The following is a 22,981-nucleotide window of genomic DNA, read 5'->3' on the forward strand; positions in this document are numbered from 1 at the left end:
TAACACATTCAAGGAGACGAACTCCTACCATAAGATGTTGCTGAACAAAACATTACAGATGGGATAAAGAGATTTGCAATTTTAGAACTTTGCAATAAATTTATTTCACAGGTTGTCAAAGATTTTACATTTCATTGTTGACAGTGTTCAGCGAGTTTCAATAAATCTGTATACAAAGCTGGTGTGTAACATGTAAATATTAAACAGCTTCCTAACTGCTCTCATGTGGTTGAGAGAGGTCATCGAGTGGTTTACATTTCAAAAAATAAGTTAATCAAAGTTGGAGGTCAAGCAGCGTTTTCCTACAAAAATAAACACTTTTAATCACATGAAATGGACTATTCCGGAATTAAACAGAGTAAGTTGGTCTTCATTGTAAACTGGTCATATTAAAGCACAGCATGAGCAAGTTGAACTTTTACTGGCAGTCCTGGCTGTACACCCCTCCCACCTGCCGGCGGATCTCATCCTCCATTTCAGCCAGCAGCAGAGAGTCAGCATGAGGCATGACTGGACTCTCCTTCAGCCCTACAAAGACAAACATACTGATGAGTCGGCTGCTACAGACAAATGTTCCACAGAAGGTCAGAGATGAGTTTATGCAGTTGAATTTTAAACCTTGTTTTACAAGATGTCAATTGTTCACCTCTAGTTATGTTCAGTACAACCTTTTGTCAATACTTTCTATTTTTCCACAAATGTTTTTGATATCATAAATGTTTATTAATATTAGCAGAGCTACTTTATGCCTTTAGCTGGTGTTTACAAAGCAGGTAATGCAGAAAACTCATTGGTTTTTCTTGGAGCTGTTCATCCAAGAAAAATAAGAAAGGTTGTAGATAATACTGGTCCTCGAGGGCCGGTGTTCTGCAACTCCTAGATGTCTCTCTGGTCCAACACACTTTAATCCAACAGCCGATTCACCTCCTACGTGCAGTCAAGTTCTCCAGGGTCCTGCTAACAATCTCATTATTTGACTCAGATGTGTTGAAGTTGAGACACATCTAAAAGTTGCAGGCGACCGGCCCTCGAGTTGGAGCAAAATGCTGATGTCTCATTACCCTTGAGCAGACATTGGCGGACCTCCTCTGCTTCGTAACGCTTCCCTGTGCTGTTGGCAAAGTTTAGAGGCAAGTAGGGTTCAGGTACCGGATATTGGGTCTCCTTCTTATTAACAATCAGTGATGTGGGGCACCACATCGGTGAAGGGACCTGGAGCATGTGCATAAGATTAAAGTCAAACCAGTGCTTGAAGACACTTCTAATTTTTTCTACATAAAAACACTCAAACTACTAAACATACTCAACGGTCTTTTTGAATTGTTGCCATGCCATCTTTGTTAACCTACCTGGATTTTGCCTTTTGTCCCAACAATAATGGCATCATTGTGCAGCTGGACCCCAGCAAAGCAGGTGAACATCGCCATTCTGTTTTTAGAATACTTAAGAATGACAGCCAAAGTCTCATCCACTCCTACAGTGATGAGAATATACAACACAGTGTAGAGAAAATACACAAAATACAGCTGCAAAAGCTGAAAATAAAAAGTTAGCCAATTTAGAGTTTCTACAAGGTCTATCAGGAGGTCAACATAGCTTTGGGAACATTCCTTTTATATCAGATTTGTAAGGTATGAAATGATCCATTTTCTAAGACCTGAAGTCCTTCAGTTTAATTTATGATGATTAATCTACATTTTCTTTATTTTAAAAGCATCTTTTTTTACATTAGTTAGAAGCTCTGAAATGACAGAAAACTATGTGCAGAGAAAGGTTATAAAATATATTCAACTACAGTAGGGAATTATTTACTGTAACAAAGCCAGAAAAATAAAGTTGACAGAAAGCTCAAGGTTTGTGTGAAAGCTGAAGATGCATCAATCCAACTTTTCCTTTTAAAAACCAAAAATCTTACTTTTGAAACAGGGTGGAAAAGTCTTTAGAATTTCACTAATCAAATCAGAGGCAAGTAAATATTTTCTGATTTCAATACAAGTTGATCAGCAAGTCTCAAGTCAAAATTTTAAAAAGTAAGCAGCTTTTCTTTTCAATATTCATCCCAGGAGGAATCTGCACACAAATATAAAATCTTAACTCACTTAAGTGTAAAGTAGCATCTCACATTATGTCACCGAGTTGGCACAGCCTCTGAGGTTACATGAAAGCCTCATCCCGTTAACTCCTTACCAGTTTCCAGGCAGACCCTGCTGGCTTGGATACTCTCTGGCTTCTCTCCTTTGTACACCATACTTATGAATTGAAGGCAATAGATACCAAGATCTAGTAATGCTCCCCCACCGAGGTCCTTCTGATCTGATCTTGGCATGTGGAACAGTGGCACACCAAAGTCTGCACGGACCATCTTTACCTCCCCTATGTACTCCTGAGCCAGCAGCTTTCCGATCTGCACAGAGGCTGGGAAAAAACGGGTCCACACACCCTGGAAAGAAAACATGTTTTAAACTGTTTAACTTTTGAAGGTCTTCAAGCTTGCAATAGTAAACTATACAGAGAAATAATATTTTCCTTCCTGGTTTGCTACATGCTTACCTCCATGAGGAAGACGTCATTCTTTTTGGCAGAGTCCAGAATCTCTTTCACTTCCTTGGTGTTCATGGCCAGCGGCTTCTCACACAGAACATTCTTTTTGGCATTTATGAAAAGTTTACAGGCCTTCAGATGGTATGGGTGGATGACTCCAATAAACACAACATCTGCACACAAGTCAAACATAACGCTGACTGATGCTCTTCAATATTTTTCCAGAAACGGTGTGAAATATTGAGAAAATTAAAACTGGATAAAAGGAAACATTTAATACTGGAGATATTGTAAAGGTTCAACATTAAAAATAAACTGAAAAACCTCTGGCAGATGGACACTGACCTACATCTGGATCTCTGGCTAGCTCCTCATAGCTGCCGTAAGCCTTAGAGATGTTGTGTTTTCTGGCAAATTCCTGAGCGTCCTCCAATTTACGAGCTGCAGCAGCCACAACCTGTGAAGTCACAAATGATGCACAATAACTCTAAATACTTTAGAGGTAAATCGTTATTTTCTTATTTGGTAAAGACATCCATTCCACTTTATTAAAAATCCTGCACAAGTAATCAGTTTTTGGGCCTTACATCTTTTTGGCACTTTCACTGGTCATCCAGCAGAGGGCATCATTCATAATGACTGAATTTGTTTTGTAGTTGGGGAAAAAAAAGTGACATTTGCCTGACTGGTAAAAATGCATGACAGACTGTTCAAGTTAATTCTTAATTTCCAGTTCTGTTACTTCCACACTCATTTTCCAGAAAAAGCTACATGCGTCCTATTCTTTGCTTTATGGTAGATAGTTTGGTAACTTGGCTGTTAATCAAAATGAAAACATTTTACAAAATTGATGGTCGTCTGCTTCACGGCTCAACATGCGTGCTTAAGTAATTAAAGGGAAAAAAATCTTAAGTACTAGGAGGGAAATAAATACCTGGAAGAATGTTACTATGACACACACACACAAGGAGGCGTGTTTGATCTCAATCACACTTGGGATTCATATATCTGTTGCAGCAGGTGCACTCACCTGATGGTCTTCTGCAGGAAGAGTTTTCAGAGCCACAGTAAAGTCATGACTGATCTTTCCTGCGCTGCAGATTCCCCACCTGGTTGCCATGTTCCTCCAAAATGATTGTCAAGAACAAAAGCAGAGCAAGTTGGTCTCCATTGTAAACTTCTTGTATTTAATTAAGCATGAATAAGTTGAACATTTACTGGCAGTCCTGGCTGTACCCCACTTCCACCTGCTGGCGGATCTCATCCTCCATTTCAGCCAGCAGCAGAGTGTAGGCATGAGGCGTGACTGGACTCTCCTTCAGCCCTGCAAAGAGATACACTGATGAGTCAGCTGCTAGACAAATGCTCCGCAAAAGTTCAGAGATTAGGAGCTCATGCATTTGACTTTTAAGCCTCGTTTTACAAGATGTTAATTGTTCAACACTAATTTCTGCATCACAAATCTTGCCAAAAACTGTCTGGGTTGCAACAATTGTTAGCTACCCAAGTAACATGCCTTACGTATTTCGGGACACTTTATATCTAATTGCGCATAAAATTTTTTACAAGGTGAAGTGGTGAAAAATGATCTCATATTTTATTTTTTAAAAATACTGATCAATAATTGACTGGTAGATCTTCCAAACCATTGCTAAATATTAAGGATTTCCATTATAAATTACGTTTCTATTTATGTACGATACACAGTGTGTCTATATATCCAGCACTATATTGAACAGTGACTGTTGAATCTTGTCTGGTTGCGTTTATGAAACAGTTTTGACAGAAGCCATCTCCACAAATCACAACTCTTTATTTGTGATTATACAGAAACAGCTTCAAGCACAAAATTTTCTTCTGTGATGGTTCTGGAATCTTAGATTCTGCAGTTAATGGTACCAGACTTGCAGAATGCAAAATGCTGATGTCTCATTACCTTTGAGCAGACATTGGCGGGCCTCCTCTATTTCGTAACGCTTCCCTGTGCTGTAGGTAAAGTTGAGAGACAAGCAGCGTTCAGGTACCGGATGCTCAGTCTCCTTCCTATCAACAATGATTGATGTGGGGCACCACATCGGTGAAAGGACCTGGAGCATGTGCATCGGATTAATGTCAAACCAGAGTTTGAAGACACTTCTAATTTCTTCTACATAAAAACACTCAAACTACTAAACATACACAATGGTCTTTTTGAATTGTTGCCATGCCATCTTTGGTAACCTACCTGGATTTTGCCTTCTGTCCCAATAATAATGGCTTCACTGTGTAGCTCAACCCCAGCAGAGCAGGTAAACGTTGCCATTCTGTTTTTAGAATACTTAAGAATGACAGCCACAGTCTCATCCACTCCTACAGGGAGGAGAATATACAACAATGTAGATAAAAGATGCCAAAACTCAAAATAACAGGCACAAAAGCTTAAAATGAAGAGCTGTAAGCCAATTTAGAGTTTCTACAAGGTCTATAAGGAGGTGAACATAGTATTGGGAACATTCTAATTAGATAACATTTTTTATAATCAGATTTGTAAGTCTGAACTGATGTACTTATTTTAATTTGTGATGGTTAATCTACATTTTCTTTATTTTAAAAGGAGGACTTTACATTAGTTTTCTGGCATTTCAGAGCTTCTATGAGCAGAGAAATGTAAAATATATGCAACTACAGTAGGGAATTACTGTAACAAAGCCAGAAAAAAAAATGTATTGACAGCTCATGGTTTGTGTGAAAACTGAAGATGCATCAAACTGACTTTTCCAATTAAAAACCAAACTCCTACCAAAAATGGTAGTTTGGTTCTTACTTTTGAAACATTGGGAAATGCATGTTTTAGAATTTGACTAATCAAAATCAAATTTTCTGATTTCAATGCTTGACAAGTTGATCAGTGAAAAGTTAAAAGTAAGCAGCTTCTCTTTTCACCCCAGGAGGAATCAGCACACAATTACAAAATCTTAACTCATTCGAGTTTAAAGTAGTATCTCACATAATGTCACTGTATTGGCACAGCCTCTGAGGTTACATGAATGTCTCATCCCGTTAACTCCTTACCCTTCGCCAGGCAGACCCCTCTGGCTTGGATACTCTCTGGCTTCTCTCCTTTGTACACCATACTTATGAATTGAAGGCAATAGATACCAAGTCCTAGTAATGCTCCACTGAGGTCCTTCTGATCCGATCTTGACATGTGCAACAGTGGCAAACTATAGTCAGCACGGACCATCTTCACCTCCCCTATGTACTCCTGAGCCAGCAGATTTCTGATCTCCACAGAGGCCTGGAAAAAACGGGTCCACACAGCCTGGAGAGAAAACATGTTTTAAACTGTTCAACTTTTGAAGGTCTTCAAGTGTGTAATAGTAAACTGTATACAGAGAAATATTTTTTTCTTCCTGGTTTGCTACATGCTTACCTCCATCAGGAAGACATCATTCTTTTTGGCAGAATCCAGAATCTCCCTCACTTCCTTAGCATTCATGGCCAGCGACTTCTCACACAGAACATTCTTTTTAGCATTTATGAAAAGTTTACAGGCCTTCAGATGGCAGGGGGGGATGACTCCAACATGGACAATATCTGCACACAGGTAAAACACTGAATCTTTCAGAAACAGTATGAAATAAAGATAAAATTAAAACAAAAAGAAAACATTTAATATAGAGCAGGAGGCATTGTAAAGTTTCATAATTCAGCGATTGAGAGTAGGGACAAAAAGGGTTTTAATTTTCCCCAATTTGAGATTATTTCTCAACCTTATGTATGCAAATATGACAAATAATGTTTTGGAAATTTAAAGATGCTAAGGTACAGGCTCCCAGTTGCAACATTAAAAAAAATAAATAAATAAATTTTTAATCAACCTGACCCAGAACTTTGTCATCACCATCTGACAAAAATAAATATAAAATCATTTTTAAAATACCCCATTAGCGATATTTACAGACAAATGCTTGTCAAGAAACAATAAATATTTTAAACAAACAAAAAAAAAGTCCATCTGACGGAGTTGACACTGCATGATTGAGTTGACAGCTGAAGGTGGTGACAAACTAGTGAGTAAAAAGAAAAACTTGATACATTTGAAGTAATGCAATTTATGTAAAATACATTAAAATGAATTAATTGCGCATTCAAGTGAGATTTGTCAACAATTTCACTGAGTCTCAAAAACTGACGGAATTGACAAAGAGCCAAATTACCTCAATTTATATGATGTTATTCTGAAGGAGGCCATATTGTAGCTCATCAGGTCCATGAAATCTTCACTGTATACCAAAATTAAGCTCTTATTTCACAAAATTTCAAAGTTTGTAAATTGTCAGTTATGGAGTCGACACATCATGGTTGTGACGAGCAACTTAGGAATAAAGCAGAAGAAAAAACTAAAGAATAACATAAGCTAACTAGCCCCCTTAGCAAAGAAAGAGGTCACGGGGTCCTTAGAAGTTCTGGTGCCCCCCAATAATGCCTGATTTTTATTTTTTTTTTACATTCTTTTCATGTCTGATGGTATTGACAAAAACTAGGGACAAATTTCAATGAAGTTGGAAAATACATAAAATGATTTTCAATTCATTGATACTTTTATAATTATTTATATGACTACTTATACTTAATTGTCATAATATATAATTTTAGTATTTCTTTAAATAGTTTTAAACTATTATAATGCATCGAGTTCTGCTCCTCGACAAGGGATTTTAAAGACACCAGCCACCTACTACAATGTCTAAAATAAAAAATATTCAGCAAACACCAGGAAAATATACATTGTTGTGCTCACATGACCCAGGTTAGTTTAGTCATATATATATATATATATATATATATATATATATATAGTGTACATTTTATTCAAATTTTGTGCTTTATCCATAGGACCCGTTTTGCCCCCAATCTCAAGAATCACTGAATTAAAAATAAACTGAAAAACCTCTGGCAGATGGACACTGACCCATGTCTGGATCTCTGGCCAGCTCCTCATAGCTGCCGTAAACTCGAGAGATGCTGTGTTTATTGGCAAACTCCTGAGCATCTTCCAATTCATGAGCTGCAACAGCTACAACCTGCAAATACAGTCAGTTACAATACAACCACCTTCCTGATTTTCACTGCAGCTTAACAAACCCACCTGATGGTCTTCTGCAGGACGTTTTTTCAGAGCCACAGTGAAGTTATCACTGATCTTCCCTGCGCCGCAGATTCCCCACCTGGTTGCCATGTTGAATCAAGTGTCCTCAGCTGTCTGCCCTCACAAGGTAGCGCCGCCGTAGTAAGTGTTCACTGTCACCAGATGGCGAGAGAGCGCCAATTTTCCTTTTATATGGTCGGTTTTCTATTAACGTCATACTAATTTTCAAATAATTGACTTGCACGTGCATTTAATATGTGAACAGCATGAATGCATGGATGGTTGGAAACCATTCCAGGCAAATCTATTTTATTTATGTATTTAATATGGACAAGTAGAAACAATATGCTTAAACATTAGCATAGCCATCGCTATTTTGCGATGTTTGTCAGTAATGGTCTTTAAAATCAAGAGAAAAAAAAATTACAACAATAATACATGAGTTTGTATCAAAAGTATTTCTCCAGCCTGAATAATCACAACTAATAAATATAAACCCTTAAGAAATAAACAAATGAATAGAATATAGAGCCTTTATTTCCCCCACAAACTTTTATCTACCTTTGCTAGCTGTCTTGAAATCTTCATGAACATACATTCAGTTCTTCTTTTGGTAAAAGAATGATCCACTAATTGACTGAGATCATTTTGGTCTATAAAAGACTTCATTTTTAAATTTGGAAGTATTTAAAAACATTTATATCATGATGAATTGTTTTATAACAAACATGACGTTTTCTTTTACATAATTTTGTGGAGTACGTCTATTTTAATGCAGTTGATGTTGACAATGAAAACAGAAATATCTGCATACTTCTCTGTAAATGATGCTATTTGAAAACAAACGTTTGCAATCAGTTATTTATTAGATTTATCAGTCACACATCCCAGATGGCACACGATGGTAATTCAAAGTGGAATTGTAGTCAGAATAGTTGGTTTTTGGTTCAGGTCGACAATTGATCCATCATCAAACAATCATCCAATTCCAGCCAATTAACTAATGTTGAAAATATATAATTGAATCAATGTAATTTTCTGGTCAAACTCTATTGATTGAAATGCCAGTGTTTTTCAACACACTGCCTTGCAAGTTTTAGATATTTCCCTGATTCAGCACACATGATTTTAACTGATGATTGACAGGGTTTTGCTAAATTGAAAACATGCAGGCCAGCTTGCCTTGAGGACCAGTATCTAATCAATTTTGTATGAGGTTCTATTTGTGTCAAAAATAAGTAGAAGTCATCTGTGTAGATGTCGTTGGTCTATGTTGTTACTATGTGTCTTTGATAGATGTCTATAGTCTATATTGCATGTAAATGTTGCATGTGTCTATGTTGCATGTGTTCGCTGCATATGCAGAGACATAATATCAAGTACACCTCGCTGCAGCTAACAGAAAGGGGCGGGACGGACCACTGTCAGTCTCTTACCTTATTTGGAAATGGGGCAATTGCTCTCCGGAAGTGAAGGGGGCGCTATTTCCTATATTATCCGCGTTCTCCCGCTTTAACTTTCTTTTGAAATCTGTGATATAGCTTCATCTGTAGGAAGGAGTTTCACTCTCAGCATGTATTTCAACTTCTCTTTTTTTTATTTACTTAAGCGTAGCTCACAGCTTTTAACAAATTCCGTAGCTTTCTGTGTACTTCTAAATCTGCTTCTTAGTCGCATCTTTTCGGGCCTGCTACTGCCTCCAGTGGCGTGGGGGTGGTAACACAACTAATATAATTACGTCATTAAACGAGAACGCCACAAAATCTTTATTATTTACTATTAATTTCGCCATTACTGGCAACGTGAAAGATAAATTATCTTCTAAAATACCACATTTTTCTTCAGAATGTAGAGCTAATTAGGTGACATAAACAATACCTTTATCCATTATAAATAATATCCATATCTCCATCAATTAAAGGAGGAACAAAAAAAATAACATGAAAAACAACATTATCAACAACAATAAAAAATACCATATACAATGTATACATAAGAAATTTAATTGAGCAAAAGTCAGTAACGAACAAATTAATTAGGTTCACAGATGAATAATCAGGATTGTTAAACAGATACAAGCAATAATCCACATTTTTGTTTTGTTGGTAGAGTCCTATATACAGGAAAAACTATTTAGTCTTCCAAGGTGGAATTTTTTCTTTGACTCTAAAAAACTAATTAATTGAATCACAATATCAACAATTTTTGCATCAAGTAAAACACTTGGCATGCTATAGGTAAATGTTATAATTTAGTTTGGCTAAGAATAATTATTGCACTGTCAATGAATGACTTATAATAGATGTTCTATAGTTACCAGAGGAAAACAGTAACGCCTTCATGATCTCAAACTGACGAAAAAAAGAGGATGGATACTCTCTGCTGAAATATTTTATGCCGTCCTCCATGTTCTTTCAGCAAACAGTTGAGACAGAGTTGTGTTTGGTTTCACCACTATTTATCTACTATTTTTCCTGCCATTCAAAGTATTCTTAAAAGATTGTCTGATAGTCTGCAGCTCATTTGACCAAACCAGCCGAGGAGATGAAAAGCTAAAACACTCAACAGTTAAAATTTAAGTTAAAACTTAAGTTAAATTTTTAAGTTTTAACATTTTAACTCAGTGTTAAAATATTAACGTTACTTAACTAGAGGTAATGTTAGATAATGTTACCTAACTAACTAGAGGTTTTGCACGAGTTGCACTGGGTCTTCTTAAACAATAGAGTGATGTTTCTTAAAAATGTAGACAGTGTTTTCAGCAAAATTGAGCTGACTGTCCAGGAATGATCCAAGATATTTAAAATTTGCCATAGTTTCAACAGGTTGGCCAACGAGTGAAATTGGAACCACTTTCAGGTATTGTTTACATCATTTAATTAGCCCTACTTCTTTAAGAAAATTAAAAGATATGGTGTTTTATGAGGGACTTTATCTTCTGTGGTTCCAGTTATGCCAGAATTAATAAAAATGATAAAGACTTTGGTATTCTGATTTAGTAATGTATTTATATTAGAGCCGGGATAAAAAGATTATGCAAATGGCAAGAAGGGGCAAAAACAAGCATCTAATAATGACATACTATAGAGGACATTCTAAGGACAGAAAGCAGAAACCAAACTGATCCAGAAAGATAGGTAACATCGTGTATGATTTTTCATCTTAGGTTTTTCAGGAGCCACCAAAAATGCAACTATTTCACTGAATTGCGGTGTTCTTTGAAACAGTGGTTTGAGCCATTCAAACCTTATAATCTATTGAAGACAAATGCACACCTTCCCTTTCATCCTGACCTACCTTTTAACAGGCACTGCCTCACTTCCTCTGCCTCGTATCGAAGCCCAGTGCTGTTGGTGAAGTTCAGAGGAAGGCACGGTTCAGGCAGAGGGTACTCTGTCTTCTTGTCATTCAGCACCAGTGTGGTAGGGCAGTGCATTGGCCCAAGCACCTAAAGGGAACAGGCAAGGTGCTTTTTCAACAGTCCAGACTTAACTATGTTATCAGATATTTGTCTCAAATCTTCCACTTGAAGAACTAGAAAGTTATTTTGAATTTGTATTTGCGTATGCATTGTTTAATTAAGTTAAATGTGTCTGCCCAGTGTAGGTGAAACATACCCTAATAGAACCCTTGGTGCCACTGAAAGTAACATGTGTTTCATAGATCAGCTGAGGGGTCAAACCAAAACCCATCACAGGTCAGAAACTGCTTCCTCTGTGGGCTACAACATTTTCCCGTGATGTTTGATTGTTGCACAGAGGCCAATGATTAAACCAACATCTCGTGGGGGTTTATGAAATATATAATTATGCTGGGTTAACAGAAAGCAATTTACCCGACCAGTAAGCTGGGCCACAATGACTTAGGAAAAGCATCAGTTCACTTGCCCTTGAGCTAAATATTATCTGTTCAGCCAGGCTAGCAGTTGTGTAAACTCCCTGCCACACTCTGCCAGTAGAGGATGCTGTCGTCAGCAGAGTTAGCGTTCTCTCCCTTGCTCTCAGGATTTGATAGGACACATGCAAATGGCATTGGGCCTGTCCTGATAATGCTGAATATACCACAAGTCCTGCTTGCCATAGGGATCACCAATTACTCTATGCAACATGCTTTTTTATTTTTTTTAGTTTAAGCAAACTGTAAAGTTACTTTTGCTGTATTTCCGTGTAATCGCTTCCGGTACTGGAAAAAAAAAGTCCTACAGGTGAGAGAATAGGTGCAACCCAGCAGGGTATGTGCAACTTGAATTGGTGTGAAGCAACAACTTGGTTCTGTGCTGCCTGAGTCAGGAGCCAGTAAAGACAACAGTGAAAGCAGAGGCTCAGGTGGTCAGAGTGGGACAGGATTTGGATGGGGTCCGACCTCTCTGCGTTGGGATCCCCTGATTTCACCCTCATCCTCAGCTGAACCACGAGTAGCTGCTGAAAATAAGAAGCTTTAAGGTCAACGGATTTTAATTTCTATTAAAAAGTGGCTGGCATTTGATTTTTTTTCCCTTCAGCCTCTGCTCAGCCCGAGGATATTAGTGGACGGTAAAGATGGCTGATGACTGATGGACTCTCCTTCAGACCTGCAAAGACAAACATACCAATGAGTCGGCTGCTACAGAGAAATGCTCCACAGAATTTCAGAGATGGGAGAAGCTTATGCAGGTCACTTTTAAACCTCGTTTTACAAAATGTTAGTTGTTCACCTCTTTAGTCATGTTCTTGTACAAACTTTTGTCAATACTTCCCATTTTTCCCCCCAAATACAACCTCCTGCTGCATTGAACCACAAGCATCTCATATTTTAAAAAAACCTTGAGATGTGGATGGAAGGAAGCACCTCATTAATTCAGCCGACAGTACGATTGCCTTCCACTTTTACAGCTTCACATTTATGTATAGATTAGTTTATTTCTGGGTCTGCGTCTTTATTCCACAGAGTCTTGGAAGAATGGCGTTCCTTCTGGATCACATGGTCTCAAGTTTCTTCACAGGTGGTGTGGATCTTTTTGCCATCAGAAGTGGTTGATCACAACAGACAGTTTAGTGTCACACATGGTCACATCACTTAATCTGAGCATCTTGCTGCCAGAAACATTTTCCATTAGCAATGGCAGTGACCATGTATCGCTGTAAGAATGAAAAATTGTACTGCATTTTAAATGAAACAGAGGGAACATAAAGGAGAGTTAGGGATTTTAGAATGTTTTTTATACACTTGTTCTTTGCTGGAATAGTCATGGTAGATGCTATAAAAAGTCTTTGTTGTCATGAATCAGTTCTGTGCTTCATTAACAACTTTAAGTTAATGAGAAATAAAAAGGACCAGAAAGAGGCTTTCTAATCCTATTGTGATTGATAGTTATGAACAGGGTGTTTTCCACCCTCCCCCTGGATGTCACAGTAAATGAGATACATTTTTGCTCTGTGGGTGTTAATCAAATGGAGAGAGAAACTGTATTGCAGCAGTTACAGGAGCAACATCCTGCCTTCATTTGTCTCAAGGTCACTGCAAAGGCAGGGTGACTGACTGAAACCAGCACAAGGAGGTGCCAGCCATTTTGAAAAATCCTGGGAGAGGGAAGTGTGAAGCAAGGCGTAATGAGTCATTTTGTCAGTGCTACACCATGTTGAAATGTGTACACTAGATTCCCCCCACCCCCATCAAAAAAAATGTGATTGAGGGAAACAGGATAAAGCAGAAATGTGAGCCACTCCCTTTGAGAGCATAATCTTTAACTCTACAAAGTCATGATGTAAAGACTCATCGTCATGTTCTACACCACCTGTGGCATGATCTTTTTTTTTAAAACGCAAGACCAGGTTTGTTTTACATTTTCCCTCAATTACCAATTTAAAGAAAACTGCAATTTCAGAAATAACTTGCTGCCAATATAATATAAAACAGCAAAAAAAGTCTAATCCACTTTTACACAAATTTTAACACATTCAAGGAGATTAACTCCTTATAGACACATTGCTGAACAGACTTTAAAACCGTTTCAAAGAAAAAGATTTGCTTTATTTTTCAGAAATTTGCTGTAACATTTGACAGATTGTCATTTTTTTTCATTGTGGACTGTGCTCAGTGAGTTTCAATACATCTGTATACAAAGTTGGTGAAAACAGCTTCCCAACTTCTCATGTGGTTAAGAGGTCATTTTGAGTGGTTTACATTTCAAAAATGAACTTAATCAAACTTTGAGGTCAAGCATTGCCGTTTTCCTACAAAAATACAAACTTTTTAATCACAAAATTTACTATTCTTGAGTAAGTTAGTCTCCATTGTAAACTGGTCGCATTAAAGCACAGCATGAATAAGTCAAACTTTTACTGGAAGTCCTGGCTGTACACCACTCCCAGCTGCTGACGGATCTCATCCTCCATTTCAGCCAGCAGCAGAGAGTCAGCATGGGACATGACTGGACTCTCCTTCAGCCCTGCAAAGACAAACATACTGATGAGTCGGCTGCTACAGACAAATGCTCCACAGAAGTTCAGAGATGGGAGAAGCTTATGCAGGTCACTTTTAAACCTCGTTTTACAAAATGTTAGTTGTTCACCTCTTTAGTCATGTTCTTGTACAACCTTTTGTCAATACTTCCCATTCCCCCCTCCCCCCCAAATACACCCTCCTGCTGCACTGAACCACAAGCAAGCATCTCATATTTTATGACTATTCCTGAAGTGGCTTTTTTTAATGTCTCAGCTATACGATGTTTGTAACAAAGTACATGAATTCACACAAAGACCTGAACTCATGGTTATTGGATATGTACAACATCCAAACAAAGAATTTATGTGGGTAAATCCAACAAATCTGGGATTACTAAAACTGTTAGTGTTTCCAATAAAAAAATAAAAAATAAAAAAAAAGTGGAAATGTCTTCATCATTGCTGCTCTCCAGCATGTTTCTGTAATGGCAGCATCGTCGTATTGATTATGAAAAATGTTTTATGACAATTTAGAGTTGGACTCCATTTAAAAAAATCAGAAATGTCATTTTTGGTTTTTCTCTAATGTTTAATAAATATTAGCAGAGCTACGTGATACTATTATCTGGCGTTTACAAAGCAGTTAATCCAGGAAACTTTGATTATTCTTGGAGCTTTTCACACCCAACAAAAAATAATGAAGGCTGTAGATGCTAGCTTCAGCACAAGAGCCAAGAAGGTTTCCATGGTGTGTTTTAGTGCAGATATATTTGTTGTTTGAACTATTACAATAGGCAGTTCCACTTTTTATAGAGGAGCCCAGGAATTTGTGGATTTTAGCCATTTGGGTCAAATCCCACAAATAAGTACAGAATATCACCAAGAGCTGTCTGGTTTGCAACAATTGCTAGCTACAAAAGAAACATGCCTTAGGGTCTCTGCTTGTATATTTTGGAACACTATATTTAACGAGGCATAAAATTGTTTTACAAGGTGAAGTTGTGAAACATGCTCCATTTTTAAAGAATGCTGCGATAATTGACTGGTAGATCTTCCAAACCATTGCAAAATATTAATGGAAATACTCATGTACGATACACAGGGTGTTTGTATATCCACCTATATATTCAACTCTCTTGAATCTTGTCTGCTTGCGTTTCTGAAACAGTTGACAGAAGCCATCCCCACAAATCACAACTTAGTTTGATTACACAGAAACAGTAGCTTCAAGCACAACATCATCTTCTGTGATGGTTCTGGATTCTTGGATTCTGCAGCTCATGGTACCAGATCTACAGAGTGCAAAATGCTGATGTCTCATTACCCTTGAGCAGACATTGGCGAACCTCCTCTGCTTCATAACGCATCCCTGTGCTGTAGGTAAAGTTGAGAGGCAAGTGGGGTTCAGGTACTGGATATTGGGTCACCTTCTCATTAACAACCAGTGCTATGGGGCACCACATAGGAGAAAGGACCTGGAGCATGTGCATAAGATTAATGTTAAAAAAAAAAAAAAAAAAGTTTGAAGATGCTTCCAATTTTCTCTACATGAAGACATTCAAACTACTAAACATACTCTATGGTCTTTTTGAATTGTTGCAATGCCATCCTTGGTAACCTACCTCTATTATGCCTTTTGTCCCAGCAATAAAGGCTTCACCGTGCAGATGGACCCCAGCAGAGCAGGTGAACATTGCCATTCTGTTTTTAGAATACTGAAGAATGACAGCAACACTCTCATCAACTCCTACAGGGATGAAAATATACAACAGTGTAGAGAAAAGATGTCAAACCTCAATACAGCCACAAAAGCTGAAAATAGAGTTGTAAGCCAATTTAGAGTTTCTACAAGGTCCATCAGGAAGTAAATATTGGGAACATTCTAATTAGATTACATTTCTTTATCAGATTTGAAATGATCCATTTTCTAAATCTGACCTGATGTACTTATTTTAATTTGAGATGATTAATCTACATTTACTTTAAAAGGAGGACTTTACATTAATTTTTTGGCATTTCAGAGCTTCTATGTGCAGAGAAATGTAAAAGATATGCAACTATCGTAGGGAATTATTTACTGTAACAAAGCCAGAAAAAATAAATAAATTACAGCTCAAGGTTTGTGTGAAAATTGAAGATTCAATCCAAATTTTCCCATTAAAACTAAACTCCTACTAAAAATTGTAGTTTGGTTCCTACTTTTAAAACATTTAGATGGGTGGAAACACGTTTTACAATTTGATTAATCAAACCAGAGACAAGTTAGCTTTCTGATTTCAATACTTGACAAGTTGATCAGTGAGTCTCAAGTCAAAATTTAAAAAAGTAAGCAGCTTCTCTTTTCAATATTCACCCCAAGAAGAATCAGCACACAATTACAAACATCTCAACTCATTTGAGTGTAAAATAATCTCACCGAATTGGCACAGCCTCTGAGGTTACTTTAATGACTCATCCTGTTAACTCCTTACCCGCCTCCAGGCAGATCCCGCTGGCTTGGATACTCTCTGGCTTCTCTCCATTGTACACCATACTTATGAATTGAAGACAGGAGATGCCAAGACCTAGTAATGCGCCTCCGCCGAGGTCCTTCTGATCCGATCTTGGCACATGGAACAGTGGCGCACCAAAGTCTGCACGGGCCATCTTCACCTCTCCTATCTCCCCCTCAGCCAGCAGCTTTCTGATCTCTACAGAGGCTGGGAAAAAACGGGTCCACACAGCCTGGAGAGAAAACATGTTTTAAACTGTTCAACTTTTGAAGGTCTTTAAGTGTGTAACAATAAACTGTATACAGAGAAATATTTTTCTCTTCTTGGTTTGCTACATGCTCACTTCCATGAGGAAGACATCATTCTTTTTGGCAGAGTCCAGAATCTCTTTCACTTCCTTGGTGTTCATGGCCAGCGGCTTCTCACACAGAACATTCTTTTTAGCATTTATGAAAAGTTTACAGGCCTTCAGATGGTATGGGTGGATGACTCCAACATACACAACATCTGCACACAGGTCAAACACAACACTTAATGATACTCTTCAATATTTTTCAGAAATGACAGTATGAAATAGAGAAAATTAAAACTAGATAAAAGAGAACATTTAATATATGAGGTATTGCAAAGGTTCAAAATTAAAAATAAACTGAAAAACCTCTGGCAGATGGACACTGACCTATGTCTGGATCTCTGGCTAGCTCCTCATAGCTGCCGTAAGCCTTAGAGATGTTGTGTTTTCTGGAAAACTCATGAGCGTCCTCCAATTTACGAGCTGCAACAGCCACAACCTGTGAAGTCACAGATGATATAGAATAATTCTAAATACTGAGGTAAATCGTTTTTTAGTTCACAAAGAGCCATTCCATTTGAGTAAAACTCTTGCACAAGTAATCCGTTTTTAGGCCTTACATCTTTTTGGCACTTCCACTTGTCATCCAGCAGAGGGCATCATTCATATAAACTCACTTTGTTTCACAGTTGGGGGAGGGAGGGGGGGGGGGGAACGGCAACACATTTGCCTGACTGGTAAAAATGCATGACTTGAGGCCGTTCAATTTAATTGTTAATTTCCAGTTACGTTACTCCCAGACTCATTTTCCAGAAATGACTACATTTGTCCTGTACGGTAGAAAGTTTGGCAACTTGGCAGTTAATCAAAATGAAAATGTTTTACAAAATCATTAAGACACGACTCAAGATCATGTGTACTTAATTTATAAAAAAAAATATACATCTTACAAAAAGAGGGTGTCAAGTACCCAGAAGAATGTTACTATGACACACAAGGAGGCACACTGAATCTGAATCACACTTTGGATTCATATCTGTTGCAGCAGTTTCACTCACTTGATGGTCTTCAGCAGGAAGAGTTTTCAGAGCCACAGTAAAGTCGTGACTGATCTTTCCCGCGCCGCAGATTCCCCACCTGGTTGCCATGTTCCTCCAAAAGGATCGTCAGGAACAGAAGCAGAGCAAGTTGGTCTCCATTGTAAACTGGTTGTATTTAATCACAGCATGAATAAGTTGAACATTTACTGGCAGTCCTGGCTGTACACCCCTCCCACCTGCTGGCAGATCTCATCCCCCATTTCAGCCAGCAGCAGAGTGTAGGCCTGGGGCGTGTCTGGACTCTCCTTCCGACCTGCAAAGAGATACACTGATGAGTCGGCTGCTAGACAAATGTTCCACAGAAGTTCAGAGATTAGGAGTTTTTGCAGTTGACTTTTAAACCCCGTTTTACATGTTAATTGTTCACCTGTCAATACCTCCCATTTTCCCCCACATACACCCTCCCACTGCATTGAACCCCAAGCATCCCATATTTCATGAGTATTCCTAAAGTGGCTTTTTTAATATCTCAGCTATCCGATGTTTGCTACAAAGTACATGAGTTCACACAAAGACCTGAACTCATGGTTTTCATTTATTGAATATGTATGACATCCAATTATTAAACACTAATGGTAAATCAAAAAAAAAAAAAAAAAAAAAATCTCAGGGTCTTCTGACAACTCAGGATTAGTACAACTTTTACACTAGTGTTTCCAATTAAAAAAAAAAAAAAAGTGTAAATGTTTGTCATACCAGTGTCATTGTATTGTTAATCATGAAAAATGTCTTATGATAAGCATTTAGATTTATTGACTCCATTAAAATACTGATATCAGAAATGTCATTTTTGCATTAATTTTACCATACTTAATGGTACAAGTACAGCTTTGTCAAAATGCTTCCGACTCCACACGTCATCAACTACATTGCAGCTTTCTTTAGCATTGATGCTAATTTTAGCATCGGCATGCTGGGTCCAAACCGACGGGCACACTTTGACAGGACCCGGTTAAATTTCTTCAGGAATTTTCTAGTGTTTATTTTGCGATTATTAAGTGATTGGGTAACACTTTATTTGAAGGGGTGCGCATAAGGCTGACATGACACTGTCAAACATGACATAACACCTGTCATGAAGTCATTTGATAAATGAGACTTAATGCAATGTTGCTCTAAAAGTCCATTAAAAATGCCAATTTTGCATTAAATTGCCATTTAAAGTCATGCAAAGTTGGCACTTTTAATGCAACTTTGCATTAAAAGTCTCATTTATTGAATGACTTAATGACAACTGTCAAACATTCAAAAAGACTTCATGTTCATGACAGGTGTTATGTTTATGACAGTGTCATGTCAGTCTTATGCACACCCCTTCAAATAAAGGGTTACCAGTGAGGGTAGTGGTACAAGAAAAATACATCGCTGCACTTGACTGAATGGCTAGCTCGCCGTTACAGTCTTACTCTGCAGTTGTGGAGTCACAATGTCTGGGATCATGAGCGTCCCCTGCCATGAGGCAAGAAAACTGCTCTCATTGAATGGCAGCCAGCGCAGTTAATGAGCGGTTGCGCAATCTCAGGTGAGACTCAGCTCGTTTCAGTCTCACCCGCTTTGCTTCAGAGCATTTGAATGGGAAACTCCAATCAGAATTTGTTAAGCCAAATGAAAAATAGGTAAGTTATAGTACAAACTAAACCACAGGGTGAAAACAGCAACATAAATTATTTTAGCATGATTTTTTTCTCATGGCAGTTGAGGCTTTGCCTCACCTGACCGCACATCACTGATTTGGTATTTGAACCATTACAATAGGCAGTATACTTTTTTATAGGGGAGCCCAGGAATTTGTGGATTTTAGCCATTTGTGGACAGTTTGGATCACAAATACTAAGTACAGAATATCACCAAGAGCCATCTGGGTTGCAACAATTGTTGCCACCCAAATAACATGCCTCAGGCTCCCTCTGCATGTATATTTTGGAACACTTTAAATTTAGTCAGGTATAAAATTGTTTTACAAGGTCCATTTTATTTAAAAAAAAATGCTGATTGATAATCGTTTGGTAGATCTTCCAAACCATTGCCATTATAAATCATGTTTCTATTCATGTACAATATGCAGGGTGTTTGTATATCTACCACTATATTGAACAGTTATTCAACTCTGCTGAATCTTGTCTGCTTGAGTTTATGAAACTGTTTTGACAGAAGCCATCCCCACAAATCACAACTTTGTTGATTATACAGAAACAGTAGCTTCAAGCACAACATTATCTTCTGTGATGGTTCTGGAATCTTAGAGGTTCTGCAGTTAATGGTACCAGACCTACAGAAGGCAAAATGCTGATGTCTCATTACCCTTGAGCAGACATTGGCGGACCTCCTCTATTTCGCAACGTTTCCCTGTGCTGTAGGTAAAGTTGAGAGACAAGGAGGGTTCAGGTACCAGCTGCTGGGTCTCCTTCCTATTAACAACCAGTGATGTGGGGCACCACATAGGAGAAAGAACCTGGAGCATATGCATAAGATTAATGTCAAACCAGTGCTTGAAGACGCTTCCAATTTCTTCTACATAAAAACACTCAAGCTACTAAACATACACAATGGTCTTTTTGAATTGTTGCCATACCATCTTTGGTAACCTACCTGGATTGTGCCTTTTGTCCCAACAATAAGGGCATCACTGTGTAGCTCAACTCCAGCAGAGCAGGTAAACATTGCCATTCTGTTTTTAGAATACCCAAGAATGACTGCCAAAGTCTCATCCACCCCTACAGGGAGGAGAATATACAACACAGTGTAGATAAAAGGTGCCAAACCTCAAAATACAGCCACAAAAGCTGAAAGTAAAGACTTGTGAGCTAATTTAAAGTTTCTACAAGTTCTATCAGGAAGTAAATATTGGGAACATTCCAATTAGATTACATTTCTTTTACATCAGATTTGTAAGGTATGAAATTATCCATTTTCCAAGTCTGACCTGATGTACTTATTTTAATTTGTGATTTTTGATCTACATTTTCTTCACTTTAAAAATAGGACTTTACATTAGTTTTCTGGCATTTTAGAGCTTCTAAGTGCAGAGGAAGGTTGTAAAAGAAATGCAACTACAGTAGGGAATCATTTTCTGTAACAAAGTCAGAAAAAAAAGGAACAGCTCAAGGTTTGTGTGAAAACTCAAGATGCATCAATCTGACTTTTCCCATTAAAACCAAACTCCTACCAAAAATGGTTGTTTGGTTCTTTTGAAACATTTAAACAGGGGAAAATGCATGTTTTAGAATTTCACTAATCGAATCAGACAAGTAACATTTTCTGATTTCAATACTTGACAAGTTGATCAGTGAGAAGTCAAAATTAAAAGTAAGCAGCTTTTCAATATTCATCCCAGGAGGAATCAGCACACAACTACAAAACTCTCAACTCATTTGAATGTAAAGTAGTATCTCACTGAATTGGCACAGCCTCTGAGGTTACATGAATGCCTCGTCCTGTTAACTCCTTACCCGTCTCCAGGCAGGTTCCGCTGGCTTGGATACTCTCCGGCTTCTCTCCGTTGTACACCATACTTATGAATTGAAGGCAGCAGATACCAAGACCTAGTAATGCGCCTTCACAACGGTCCTTCTGATCCGATCTTGACATGTGCAACAGCGGCACACCATAGTCCGCACGGACCATCTTCACCTCCCCTATGTACTCCCAGGACAGCAGATTTCTGATCTGCACAGAGGCCTGAAAGAAACGGGTCCATGCAGCCTGGAGAGAAAACATGTTTTAAACTGTTCAAGTGTTTAATAGTACACAGTATACAGAGAAATAATTTCTTCCTGGTTTGCTACATGCTTACCTCCATGAGGAAGACATTGTTCTTTTTGGCAGAGTCCAGAATCTCCTTCACCTCCTTGGTGTTCATGGCCAGCGACTTCTCACACAGAACATTTTTTTTGGCATTTATAAAAAGTTTACAGGCCTTCAGATGGTATGGGTGGATGACTCCAACATACACAACATCTGCACACAAGTCAAACACTGAATGATACTCTTCAATCTTTTTCAGAAACAGTATGAAATGTATAGAGAAAATTAAAACTGGACAACAAAACATTTAATATTGAGCAGGAGGTATTGCAAAGTTTTTAAATTAAAAATAAACTGAAAAACCTCTGGCAGACGGACACTGACCTACATCTGGATCTCTGGCCAGCTCCTCATAGCTGCCGTAAGCCTGAGAGATGTTGTGTTTTCTGGAAAACTCCTGAGCGTCCTCCAATTTACAAGCTACAGCCACAACCTGCAAATAGTCAGTTACAGTACAACCACCTTCCTGAGGATCTCAGTACATTGTAAAAGTATTAAACGCCATTGAAATCGGACATTTCAACATGATAGACAATTTCCAACTAAATGTTTTGTTACTTTAACAGCACAAATCACAATCATGCAACAATAAATGTTTATCCATTTTATTGAAAATTCCCATGTTAACACAACATGGGGCATAAATATGCAGTTGATGCACCGAACATTTCTTTACAGCGTCCTCTAAATTTCAAATGAATGTCTTCCGTAAGATGATTTCTGAAGAGGATATAAAAAAAAGGGGGAGAAACATTTAGACGCCCCTATGTTGCATACTTTACGTTGAAAGGCCAAGAGCTTCTAGTTTGTCCAAATAAATGTCGACCTGTAATTTGCAACTTTGTATACAACTCGCTAACATCTACTGCATGCAAATTTTAAGCCTCTCCGTTGAGCTCGGAAGCAGAAACACATTTTTAGCTGAACTTTTACTAAGAACTGCCGAGAGGTCCCGACATAATGTTTTAAATCAAACGGCGAATAAATTCAATTGTGTGATTTTCACTGCAGCTTAACAAACCCACCTGATGGTCTTCTGTAGGACGAGTTTTCAGAGCCACAGTGAAGTCATCACTGATCTTCCCTGCGCCGCAGATTCCCCACCTGGTTGCCATGTTGAATCAAGTGTCCTCAGCTGTCTGCCCTCACAAGGAAGCGCCGCCGTAGTAAGTGTTCACTGTCACCAGATGGCGATAGAG

At 38.1% G+C, this 22,981-nt stretch overlaps 3 protein-coding genes across 5 annotated transcripts; all 3 read right to left on the reverse strand.

The window, feature by feature from the left end:
- Positions 1-72: 72 nt before the first annotated feature.
- Positions 73-3,785, reverse strand: LOC145547539 (trans-1,2-dihydrobenzene-1,2-diol dehydrogenase-like). Its single transcript, XM_081605418.1, has 8 exons — positions 3,760-3,785; positions 3,572-3,665; positions 2,887-2,998; positions 2,551-2,714; positions 2,188-2,440; positions 1,350-1,474; positions 1,062-1,212; positions 73-528 (listed from the first exon to the last, which is right to left on the reverse strand). Exons 2-8 carry the CDS (start codon positions 3,659-3,661, stop codon positions 419-421), a joined length of 1,005 nt encoding a protein of 334 aa, XP_081461544.1. The 5' UTR covers positions 3,662-3,665; positions 3,760-3,785; the 3' UTR covers positions 73-418.
- LOC145551161 (trans-1,2-dihydrobenzene-1,2-diol dehydrogenase-like) lies at positions 3,756-7,855 on the reverse strand. The gene is made up of 7 exons (XM_081605423.1): positions 7,673-7,855; positions 7,496-7,607; positions 5,954-6,117; positions 5,593-5,842; positions 4,766-4,890; positions 4,478-4,628; positions 3,756-3,865 (listed from the first exon to the last, which is right to left on the reverse strand). Exons 1-7 carry the CDS (start codon positions 7,760-7,762, stop codon positions 3,756-3,758), a joined length of 1,002 nt encoding a protein of 333 aa, XP_081461549.1. The 5' UTR covers positions 7,763-7,855.
- Positions 7,856-13,659: 5,804 nt separating this feature from the next.
- On the reverse strand, positions 13,660-22,981 carry LOC103462676 (trans-1,2-dihydrobenzene-1,2-diol dehydrogenase-like). 3 transcript variants are annotated; one of them, XM_008405604.3, is made up of 9 exons: positions 20,280-20,413; positions 18,126-18,231; positions 17,937-18,030; positions 17,266-17,377; positions 16,930-17,093; positions 16,566-16,818; positions 15,717-15,841; positions 15,419-15,569; positions 13,660-14,099 (listed from the first exon to the last, which is right to left on the reverse strand). In XM_008405604.3, the coding sequence occupies exons 2-9, from the start codon at positions 18,176-18,178 to the stop codon at positions 13,990-13,992; spliced, it is 1,062 nt and encodes a 353-aa protein (XP_008403826.2). In that variant the 5' UTR covers positions 18,179-18,231; positions 20,280-20,413; the 3' UTR covers positions 13,660-13,989. The 3 variants fall into 3 exon arrangements, with proteins under 3 accessions (XP_008403826.2, XP_008403823.2, XP_008403822.2); XM_008405601.3 differs by having other exon boundaries at positions 17,937-18,042; XM_008405600.3 differs by lacking the exons at positions 13,660-14,099; positions 15,419-15,569; positions 15,717-15,841; ... (2 more) ...; positions 17,266-17,377; positions 17,937-18,030 and adding exons at positions 20,568-20,692; positions 21,428-21,680; positions 21,772-21,935; positions 22,107-22,215; positions 22,808-22,981 and having other exon boundaries at positions 18,122-18,231; positions 20,280-20,430.

This window comes from Poecilia reticulata, chromosome 3 (assembly GCF_904066995.2).
Source record: "Poecilia reticulata chromosome 3, P_reticulata-male-v2, whole genome shotgun sequence".
Classification (NCBI taxonomy): domain Eukaryota; kingdom Metazoa; phylum Chordata; class Actinopteri; order Cyprinodontiformes; family Poeciliidae; genus Poecilia; species Poecilia reticulata.